The sequence below is a fragment of the Rattus norvegicus genome, chromosome 3 (assembly GCF_036323735.1).
Source record: "Rattus norvegicus strain BN/NHsdMcwi chromosome 3, GRCr8, whole genome shotgun sequence".
NCBI classification, from domain to species: domain Eukaryota; kingdom Metazoa; phylum Chordata; class Mammalia; order Rodentia; family Muridae; genus Rattus; species Rattus norvegicus.
The window spans coordinates 73,874,485-73,886,534 of record NC_086021.1 but is presented as its reverse complement, the minus strand read 5'-3'; the positions used below and the strand labels follow the sequence as shown (position 1 = coordinate 73,886,534).

At 40.4% G+C, this 12,050-nt stretch overlaps 1 protein-coding gene across 21 annotated transcripts in view; it reads right to left on the bottom strand.

Annotated features, from left to right (window-relative positions):
• The window catches only part of 4932414N04Rikl (RIKEN cDNA 4932414N04 gene like), a 238,794-nt gene that overhangs the window by 40,215 nt on the left and 186,529 nt on the right, over positions 1 to 12,050 (bottom strand). For all 21 annotated transcript variants that reach the window (XM_063285258.1, XM_063285257.1, XM_063285269.1 and 18 more), the window contains 4 exons: positions 7,363 to 7,396; positions 6,923 to 7,043; positions 1,785 to 1,998; positions 824 to 995 (listed from right to left, as the gene is read on the bottom strand). In XM_063285258.1, coding sequence (XP_063141328.1) covers positions 824 to 995; positions 1,785 to 1,998; positions 6,923 to 7,043; positions 7,363 to 7,396 — 541 coding nt within the window. The remainder of the gene's footprint in view (positions 1 to 823; positions 996 to 1,784; positions 1,999 to 6,922; positions 7,044 to 7,362; positions 7,397 to 12,050) is intronic.

Below are 12,050 nucleotides of genomic sequence, written 5' to 3'. Positions count from 1 at the left end.
AACATATAATAAAAACAAACAAAAGTTCTTCTGTGTAAGTAAACATGCATTTGTATCAACTTTGTTTTTTTTAAAATAACCTTTTAAAGTGTTAAGCAGGAATCAACAGCCAAGATTTACAATGAATAATATGTAAGTAAAAATCTCAGAATTTAATTTTCAGGGGTGTGGGGATAGTGTCTCTGCACTGTGTGGAAGCACCAACTGCCAATAAAAATCTGACAGCCAATAATCTGAGGCAGGATTAGAAGGTGGGACATCCAGCAGAGAGAGAAAGGGACTCTGGGAAATAGGCAGGCACAGGAAGATTGCCCATCTGGACTAGGAGGAAGTCAGATGTATGGAACAGAGGAGAGGTAACTAACCACATGGCAGACACAGAATAGTATAAACCAGGTAATAAAAGTTATGAGCCAGTTGAGTAACAAACCTGGCTTATAGCTTGGGCATTTATTCATAAATAATTATAAGCCTGTGAGTCAATATTTGTGAACTGGGGTTGGCGAGGGTTGCAGGAGGAGAACTCGTGGTTACACAGGGGACAAAATTAAACTGATACAGTGCACTTACATGATACAATTCAATGTTTCTGCTCCAAAATGGCCTGCGTGTACAGTAGAGGCCACATGACACGGTCTGGCATAATGGTAGAGTAGATGGCTCAAGTCCGTGGGAGCACAGGCTTACAACATTAGTGCAATGCTGAGACTTCCAAGATGCCTCTTTCCCTGTTATGATTTTATCCTTAAGGACTCCCTGCACTAAACTGAGTAGCAATTATACATCAAATTATTTAAACAAATGGAAAAGTAGGACTTTTTACCTTATTTATATCATTTCTGAGACGCTGCAACTCCATATCTTGTGCTCTGAGGCGCAGTTCAAATTGTTGCTTTTCTCTTGTGTACTGTTGCTCCTTTTCAGTTAATTGTTTCTTCATTTTTTCATAGCAACTATCGGCATTTCTTTGTTGCACTTCTTGTTTTTCAGCCGATCTTCAAATTGAACATGCAGACAACAAAATTTCATTTTGGTAAAGAATAAGTTCATTTTATTATATTTTATATGTACTCTTCCTTTACAGTGTCATCCCTGCTTTCTCTGAAAAGCACATATGGAGTAGAAGGGTTGTAATTAAGGAGTGTTCAGGGAATTGACCCGTCTCTGTTACTAGCAATTTTGTGACTATAGAAAAGGATTTTTTAAAATTATTCAGAAAAGTGAAAAGTCGAGAACACATTTTTGTTGCTGCTGATAAATTATTGCTTTTTAAAAAATTCTAATAATGAGCTATTAGAATTATCAGAAAAATGAACCTTCTTATTGCTGCTTTGGAGAAAAACAGTATGAAAAATTATTCCTTCAAAGACATCACGTGCTATACAAATTAAAATCTCACACTCACACACACACACATACACACAAAGAGAGAGAGAGAGAAGGAGGGAGGGAAGGAGAGAGAGAGAGAGAGAGAGAGAGAGAGAGAGAGAGAGAGAGAGAGCGAGAGAGCAGAGAAAGAAGTTAAACCATTAACAATAGGCAAAGAAGACGTGAAAATACACATTTGCAAGGACAGGGTCCTATACGCCAGTGTAATTCTAAAATTAAATGCCAACCCCAAAATCATTCAACCAAAAAATTGGCTAATGAACTTTATAGACATTTCTCAAAATGAGAAACATGGAAGAAGTCCATGAGGTAACTCAGCACTTAAATATTTCCCTAAAACCTCTCTAGTCTGCCCCGACGGCTCCTTCACGCTGCTGCGGTGCGAGCAGCCGTACCCCACATCAATGAGATCTAGTTGCTGCTCTTCGTTTTTGCTTCCGAGTTGCAGTTCTGCCTTTTCCGTCCCTCGTGGCTTCCTCAGCGCTTCGCTACCTTGGTTTCTCTTGCTCTTACTTTTCTCGATAAGCAATTCTGAGTGACTTTGGTTCCGTTCCATTATCATTTTATACGATTGAACTGCGTCCTGGATTTCCAATGGTTTCCCAGAATCTGCATCAGGAAAGAGTGGGTAGAAATTAAACACATGGACATTTCCTGTGGACACGGGCTGTACCTTTTCATAGTCTGTCATTCACGGTAAACGACTGCAGACCCAGTCCCTACAGACTGGAGTGCGTTATACTAAAATCTTCTGCTTTGAATGAACTGCTTTCATTTAGTTTAAATCTGGTAGAGAAGACAAATAAAATCACTGATATGAATGTATATATATGCCAAAGTAGAGTCCTAGGGTTCCACGGAATATCTTTTTTTCTACTGGACACAGGAAGACCTTCCATAGAAAGAGACAGCTCTACTAGGAATCGAAAGGATGAATAGGAAACATCTGGTCAGAAGGCGAAGAACATCCAATTTGGACAGTGGGCTGGGACTTTGCTGTGATTCCTCTCTAGGCAAGGAGGAGAAATAGACTCTGATCTGTTTCATGGAAACATAAAGCACTACAGAGAATGTAAGAGCTGGGAGATGGGGAGCAGGGCGGGGACATATGTCTGTCCATTGCAGTCAGCGACTCACAGCAGCTGTGGTTACCTGCAGAGACAGAGCTTTATGCACCACATTGTTTTCTGAGGAGCTCCTGGCAGTTAATGGTCACTGGAGGAAGGGAGGGATTATTTCTCCGCAAGGGTATGGCCACTAGAACATTGCTCTGTGCTCCAGTAAACAACCCCACATCCATGCTCACTCAAGCAAACCTAATTAAAATGTTTTAAGTCTTATAAAAAGGAACATAGAAAGGAAACTTGCTGGAGAGAAGGGATCCAGAGGAAGGGGGGGGGGAGGGTCATAAAGAAAGATAGAAGAAGGTGACCAAAATCAAATTACATTACACACATGCAAAAAATAGTCCAAGAAGAGATAAAAAAATTGAAAAGGTGAAAACCAACATATACCAAATAAATAATGAGATGGCGTGCTTTGGGTATGGAGAATAGTTATCTTTGATAAGTAAATAAGTCTTCCCTGCTAATGTCTAGGTTCCCTGGCATGAGAGGTTATTCAGGCCAATACATGTGAAAAAAACTGGTGCAGGTCAGACACCATAATTGCTCATAGAATAATGAAACTTGATCTTCATCTCTCATCCTGCACAGCATTCAACTCCAAATGGATCAGAGACCTCAACATAAGATCCAGCACTCCGGATCAGACACCGGTGAAAGTGGCGACCATGCTTGAGCATATTGGCCAAGGAAAGGAATTTTGGAACAGGAGCCTGATAACCCAGGTGTTAAAACCAAAAATTGGTAAGTAGGATCTAATAAAACTAAAAAGTTTCTGTACAGCAAGGAATACTATCACTTCAGCAAAGAGGGAGCTTACAGAATGAGAAAAATTATTAAGCATGCATGAATCGTACCTAAAATATACAAAGACCTAAAAACAGGACATGGGGCTGGGGAGATGGGTCAGTGGTTATGATATGCTGCTCTTTCAAGGGTCCCGGGTTTGAGTCCCAGCACCCATATAGCAGCTGACAACCATGTGTAACTCCAGTTCCGGGGCACCCAGTACCTTTCTCTGGCCATCAGGAAGATGGGTTACAGCCACATAGGCAGGAAGGACACTGACACACATAAAATGAAAGTTTAATAGAAATGAGTTCTCAAAAGAGGAAACATAGAAGAGCAGTAAACATTTTTAAATGTTTAACATAATTACCTATCAGGGAAGTGCAAGTTAACTTTGAGATTTCATCTTACTTCACTTAGAATGGCAATAACAGCAGCAGCAGCAGCAGCAGCAGCAGCAGCAGCAGCAGCAACAACAACAACAACAACAACTACTACTACTACTACTACTACTACTACTACTACTACTACTACTACTACTGGCACGGATGCAGGGGAAGAGAACACTTACTTACCCCTGGGATGAATGCAAACTGGTGTAGCCACTATGGAAATCAGTGAGGAAGTTCCTCAAAAAGTTAAAAGTAGAGCTCCCACATGATTCAGCTGTACCATATATCACACTATATATCATATACCATATATCTTAATACTATATCTACTATTGAGATAGAGCATCAACAATGTTCACTGATGTTTTATTCACAAGAGAAAATAGAAACAATTAAAAAGTTTAAGGGAAGAGGAGAGAAGAGGAGGGGGAGAGTAGCCACGAGACAACATGGACGCTGATGTTAAGATTCCACTCTGTACCTTTACAGGTGTTTATGAATGTTCTTAAGGGATGGATGTATACAGGGCTTTGTATGCTTAGGTGGGCAATTATATCCATCAATTAATTAATGGATAATAAAAGTGGGGCAAATGGAATAGTATTCAACTGTGAAGAAAAACAAAAGGATGCATTTTCACAGGACAATGGAAGGAGTTGGAAACAATTGCTCTTGAGTGAGGTAAGCCAGACTTACACATAGCACTTGTTTTCTCCCACTCGTGAATTTGGATTTAAATCTTCGAATATATGTGTTTCACTCACAATGCCCAAAGAAGTCAGGAAATTATGGAAGAGCCATTTTAGGTAGAGAGGCCTTCATGGTGGGCAGAGAGAAAGTGGAGGGATCGAGGTTTAGAGAGGATTAATGAAACATGAAGGGGTAAATTGGGGATGGCGAGTGGGAGACCAGGGTGGGGTGGGTAATATAGGTATGTTGTGGTCTGCCCTGGAGTTATCTGCATTTTGATGCTAATTCCGCTGCCCCAAGAATGGCTGCCTAGTCAGTACTCAGGACTCAGGTGACTTCCTCAGAACCTTTTCCCCATTTGATTTGTAAAATACAGGTGAGGGCTGGTAGAGAATAGAATGAGGCCTGTCATTGGATAAGAAGGAAGAATGGGCGGGAGAAAACGTTTAAAGGAAGAGGAGAGAGGAGGAAGGGAAGAGTAGCCAGGAGACAACATGGAAACTGACGTTCCATGCTGTACCTTTACAGGCTGTTATGAATGTTCTTAAGGGATGGATGTGTACTGGGCTTTTTATGATTAGGTGGGCAATTATATCTTATCAATGGGATCAAAGGTTATTGTGCTGTGTGTTCTTTCATGTAGCGATTTAAGTGTAAGAAAATGTGGGGTGGCTAGAGACACTGGGCTGCCGTGGAATTGGGATGTGTGCTTCTGGTAAGATATCTAGCAGATATCTTGGGGCACTGTGGTGCTGGACCTAGTGGGGGATAAAAGACAGCATTTTATTTTTTATATTTTTACAACAACATAGGTAGCTAATGAAAACACTATAGACATTATTAAAACTTCTACGGAAATATTTACTGCTGTAGAATCTTACACACACACACACACACACACACACACACACACACACAAACGAGAGAGAGACAGAGAGAAAGAGAGAGACAGAGACAGAGACAGAGAGGAGAGTGTTCTGGGGGAAGAGAGAGAGAGAGAGAGAGAGAGAGAGAGAGAGAGAGAGAGAGAGAGAGTTAAATGGAGTTCCCCTTTAACAACTGTGTCCCTACTAGATAGACACTGCAGGTTAATAAATATAAAGCTTGGTGCTAGAGTCTGAGTAACAGTTTTGGAATTGTTAGCCAGTGAACTCCCATAAACCCTAAACCACAAACATTACAAGTTACTGCCAATGCCGTGGTTGTTCTGCAGCATTTGACAGTAAAATCCTTTGCTGAAAACATCATGAAGTTGAGTCATAGAACATGGAGAAATTAAGCTATAACTTGCTGGAAGATTACAGGCTGGCTTTCATAGGGCTGGAGGGCTCTGCTTGTTTCCATGGGAGAAAAGTAATCTTATCCACCTTGAATCCTAAGAGCTAAAGATAACCCTGGCCTAGTAAGCTATGCCCAGTGGTGCACCAGGGATATCATAGGAGCAACTAATCACTCTCTGATTGGATGTAAGTCTTATTCCACAAGATGAAACCCACTTCTGGTACCATTACAGGGCTAAGAACTTGCAGTTAGAAATAGAAATTCAGAGACCTTAGGAGAGAGCCTACTGTTACTCTGCTGACTCAACATAGTATTAAATCTATTCATAAGAACTTATTATTATAACTATAGGTTAATGCATTTCTCAATTCTCCCTGTTTTGAACAGAATTATAATAAGGGTGAGAAAAAATGTGTGCAGAGATATGTTGAAAAATGTGTTAGCTGATTTAAAGTTGTATATTTTGTGGCTGTAGACAAATCAGCTGCAAACAAAATGTAGCAATTAAAAATGTTTTGTTCTTTTTGTTTGTTTTGTTCTGTTGAGACAGAATTTCTCTGTGTAGCCCTGGCTGTCCTGGGGCTTGCTCTGCAAACCAGGCTGGCCTCGAACTCAAGAGATTCACTTGTCTCTGCCTCCTGAGTGCTGGGATTAAAAGTTTGTGCCCAGCATTGCCCAGAAAAATTTGGCAATTGTTAATAAGCAATCAATTTTCTCACTGCAAAGGTAGAAATTGAAGATGACATCAGAAGGAGTGGATGCTCATACTCACGGGATATTAGAATTTATATTACAAAACAGATATATGTCTGAAAATGATAATAAAGTAGTACAATCTTTTCCAAAACCCTGATGAGATTTTTAACAGGATGAGGTAAAAAGTTAGAATTTAGAAGGAATACAAATGGCCAAGGTAGTCTCAGGGAGCAGTGTTAAGGCTGACCTACAGCAAAGCTACAGAGTCATGGTAACAAGAACAGCATGGCACCAGCACAGCAGAAGGACACACTGCAAGAATAGAATGTGGTCTCAGAAATGGACCCAACCTCCTAGAGATTCTTTTACTTTTGACAGTTTCCAAAAAGCCAACATCTTTGAAAATGTACAAGGAAAATAGTAGGTTAACCTGCATCCCTACGTCTCACACTACACCAAAAAATATAAATAGGTAAAAGTCCTCATGGACAGGCCAAATTCTGACTTTGAAGATTGCCTCAGTATTTTACTAAAGGTCTTAGGTTTATGCAGTGGCCTTACCTTTATAGTTCATTTGAAGTTGGTTAACTATCATCAGTATGTTGTCATAATCAGGCAAATCATCGTCCTCAGAGAGGGATTCGGATAACTGGTCATCCATAGAATCCATGTATTTTAGAGCCTGTAAAATAAACAATGTAACCTTGGAAAGTCCTCAAATACTTACACTACATGATAAAGGCACCAAAATATCTCACCTATTCATATTTTTATGATTATAATTTCTCATAGATATGAAAGAATGTGATTATCAAGGATTATCAATGACTAGTCTTTGCCACTATTTGAACTTTTCAATATAAATTTCACTAGATAACAAAATATTCTAGACTTTTTCACCTTAGCTTCTATCATGTATTTATTTCACCTGTATTTCATACTATGTCAGTTCATTTGTAAATTATTGAGTGAGATTCTGTTTTAAATTTGTTTTACAATACCTTATTCTTTCCGTCGGATGTTTTCTTATTCAGCCTACAAAGAAGAGAAAAGTTTCTGCTCAACATTTAAATATGAAAAGAACAGATAATATTGAAAACTACCATATTTATAGAAACCACAAGCATTTATTTCTCCTACTCAAAAATTCATAAATTATTTCAAATGTGATAAAATTCTACAAGTGAGATTCAGTAAAATACAAAGTAACATGGAAACCATTTTTTTTTTTACTAAAACTATACAGATAAATTCTGAGCAAACATTCTGAGAGCAAATGCAACAAGAAAATATAATATTATTAGTTCTGTTTTATGAAAAGAAATATGTTGACTTTCATTATTACCATTTTCTATAAAAATAAATCTTTATGGATGTTAACCACAATTGAAAAGCAATCTATAAGTACCCAAAGAAGGAAATCCTCTTGTAGTGAAGATAGGAGTTAGCTTAGTAGAGACCTTCACCGCAATCTAAATTCGATTTAATTCTTCACAATGATTATATGACAGAAGTGACAGTATTTTATAAATGAAAGGAGTAGACTAAGAAAGACCTATGCACAAATAGAACATCAGTGGCAGAATGAATTCAAACCCAAGAATGCCAGCGATAGGTTTCTTATTACTTTGTGAACATTGTATCTGTCTTCAATTATTTTAGTTCAAACAATGGTAGGTAAATTTAAATTATTATTATATTTTTTTTGTGGCTATTTTATTTATTTGCATTTCAAATGTTATCTCCTTTCCCAGTTTCCCCTCTGGAAACCCTCCTAACCTATCCTCCCCCTGTTTCTATGAGGGTGCGCCCCCACCCACCCACCCAATTCCTGACTCCCCACTCTGTCATTCCCCTACACTGGGGCATCGAGCTTTCCCAGGACTAAGGGCCTCTCCTCCCATTGGTGTCCTTTTTTTTTCCTGTTATAAAGTGATTTTATTAAATTGATTTAAACATACTGTAGGTCAAATAATATTTTTGAAGATAACAATTATGGACTTTAAAGCTTGACATAAAATTAGTAGCTTCAAAAGTGTTAGTTGTATCCCCCAGCAACAGCATGATAAAATAATTCAACTATGTAGAAATATAGAACTCTAGGACTAGCTGGAAGTTGGGAAATCATTTAGTCCAGTGTCCTCATTCTGTGAGAAAACTAGACCTGAAGACTAAGCAATTTTCCCAAGCTTATATACCTAATAGTAATAAAGCTAGAAATCAAACCAATTTTCCCTAAACTAAAATTCTATTGATGATATTTCAACTGGCTCTCTATCAACTAAATCTATCCAGGCTTTTCTCTAATGCTGCACACTGTTGTGACACAGAAGTGTAAGACACTACAGGAAATTGCTGTGGTGGCCGTGAGGCCAGGAAGGGGCTTTGTTAGCCAATAGCCCTCTGAGGAAAGGGGGAAGACAGTGACCAGTGGGCCAAAGGCTTGCCTGAAGGTGTCTACATAGAAACACACAGTGACAGATTCATTCTTAAACCCCACCCACTCCCACTATGTGCTCCTGCAAAGCCCTCTATGCACCAAGGCTTCAGTTTTACAAAAAACCTCTTCCAGCCAAACACCAAAAAACAAAGCAAAACAACAACAAAACCCAAAAAACAAAAAACAAAAAAACCCCAAGCAAAGCAGTCTCAATTTCTAACCATCTGGGAAGTTCTTTATCCAGTCTTAGATGGCTGGCAGAAGCCACCAGACCAGTCACCCACTTCAAATTTACAGGTCATTAGCTTCCCCAAAGACTTCCTGAGCAAAGGACTGCATGTGGGAGACAGAGAATGGGAAAGAGAAGGAAACGGAACTGGGAGCTTTGTGTAGGTGTCACTGGGGACTTCTGGTCTTCTCAACATGCCTTGAGTTCTTCCATGAATTTTACCATCAGTCAATAGAAATAAAAATAAACACAACAGGCCCATAAATGCTAGCCATTAAAAGCTCATGGCTCAGCACCTCCCCTCCGCACACACCTCCTCCAGCACCGGCATCTCCTCCCCAGAGCCAGCAGCACCTGTGCTGTGTGCTGTCATTGCTCCTGTCACCTGACCCCAGCACCTTCAGCGCAGAGTTCCTGACTCTTGCTACCTGGCCCCCCAACCCCCTCTACGTATCATCCTAGTTTCTCATAGCACTTAATCACTATCGCAAACTACATTATTTATGTGTCAACTCACTTATCCCGTCTCCTCCAGAGGTGAATTTCATGACCCAGTGGCATTCCTGGCACCCAGTACATGTCTGACACCCAAGAGGCATTCAATAAATACTCAGTGAATGAATGAGTGGATCAGTAATGCACACTCATGCCTAAAAAGAACTGTATATGTGATTCATGATGATGCCTACACGTTATTGCCTGAGATGACAGATTCATCCTCAGTGACTCCCCAGTCAGCCCTCTCAAGGCCTTCCTAGCTAGTAGGGAATCCCACCACTTACAAAAGGAGCCTGAGAGGGTCACCCTTGAAGTTGGCAAGCTCAGTTTACTTGCTCCTTCCTCCCCGATATATACATTCAACTACTTTTTTTAAAAAAAATTCAAGTTGGAGCATGTGACAAAGCCACTAGGAAATAAGTCTAACTTAGAGACACAGTGATCAGCAGAGTCCACGAAACTAAGGAAAAGCCCCAGGGCATGGACACCTGCCAGTGACTCCTGGTCAGCTGAGTGAGTGCACATTGTGACTTCCTAAAATCTAAAATGGAGTCTAATGCCATCTAGGAAGTAAGTGTTATAGTTACTCTGAGGACACGAGGTAAAGTGGATTCAGAAATAACGGGAAATATGGAAAGCTATGTCTGGGTTGAGTCAAATGGCAACCTCAGAAATACCAGGCCTCGGCCTGCACGGGAGCTGTCCATCTTTAAATGCACTGACGGGCAGGTGGCCTTGAGCAGAGGAAGGAGCGCCTGGCGCTGCCTGGAAGCACAGCACAGACGGGCGACTGAGCGAGCGGCTGAGCGAGGCTCATGGGTTTGGAGTATTACTTCAACTGCTGTGACATGTCGCCAGAGTCTCAGGAAACACCACCCCCGTGACAGGGACACAAGGCTCCATCTTGGGCACAAACAGAGAATCCCGAGTTCAGAAAAACACAACTTCACCTAAAGCTCCTCAGAAAGAATGTTTCCTGGGGACTGCTGTGGCTGTTCCTGGGTTCCATGTAGGTGAATTCGAGGTTTCCTTCTTAGTGGCACTTACGGGTTTAAGATTTTTAATTCTTAGCAAAACATTTTTATATAACTGATATTTTGAGATGGTTTCTCTCCTTGGTGTGTACTCTCCTCCCATTGATGTCCTACAAGGCCATCCTCTGCTACACATGCAGCTAGAGCCATGGGTCCGTCCATGTGTACTCTTTGGTTGGTGGTTTAGTTTCTGGGAGCTCTGGGGGGTCTGGTTGGTTGATATTATTGTCCCTCCTATGGGTTGCAAACCCCTTCAGCTCCTTCATTCTTTTTTTAAACTCCTCAACTGGGGAACCCCATGATCAGTCCAATGGTTTGCTGCAAGCATTTGCCTCTTTATTTGTCAGACTCTGACAGAACTTCTCAGGACACAGCTATATCAGGTTCCTGTCAGCAAGCACTTCTTGGCATCCAAAATAGTGTCTGGGTTTGGTGGCTGTAGGTGGAATGGGTTCCCACAAATGGGGTGGTCTCTGGATGGCCTTTCCTTCAATCTCCACTCCCCACTGTGTCTTCATATATCCTCCCTTGAATATTTTGCTCCCCCACCTAAGAAGGACTAAAGCATCCACACTTTGGTCATTCATCTTGAGCTTCATGTGATCTGTAGATTGTATCTTTGGTAATCTGAGCTTTGGGGCTAATATCCACTTATCAGGAATGCATACCATGAGTATATTTTTGTGATTGGATTATCTCATTCAGGATGATATTTTCTAATTCTATTAATTTGCCTAAGAATTTCATGAAGTCATTGTTTTTAATAGTTTTAGTAGTCATTGGTAAATATACCACATTTTCTGTATCCATTCCTCTACTGAGGGACATCTGGAGTGTTTCTAGTTCCTGACTATTATAAGTAAAACTGCTATGAACATGGTGCACCAGAGCATGTGTCCTTGTTATATGTTGGAGCATCTTTTGGGTATATGCCTAGGAGAGGTATAGCTCGGTCCTCAGGCAGTACTATGTCCAATTTTCTGAGGAACTGCAAGACTGATTTCCAGAATGGTTGTACCAGCTTGCAATCCCACCAACAATGGCGGAGTGTTCCTCTCTATCCACATCAGCAGCAGCATCTGCTGTCACCTGAGTTTTTGATCTTAGCCATTCTGACTGATGTGAGGTACAATCTCAGGGTTGTTTTGATTTGCATTTCCCTAATGACTAAGGATGTTGAGCATTTGTTTAGATGTTTCACAGCCATTCAGTATTCCTTGGCTGAGAATTTTGTCTAGCTCTGTACCCCATTTTTAATAGGATTATTTGGTTCTCTGGAGTCTAGCTTTTTGAATTATTTGTATATTTTGGATATTAGCCATCTATAGATGTAAAGATCTTTTCCCAATCTATTGGTTGCCATTTTGGCCTATTGACAATGTCTTTTGCCTTACAGAAGCTTCACAATTTTAAGAGGTCCCATTTGTCGATTCTTGATCCTAAAGCATAAGCCATTGGTGTTTTGTTCAGGAAATTTTCCCGTGTCCA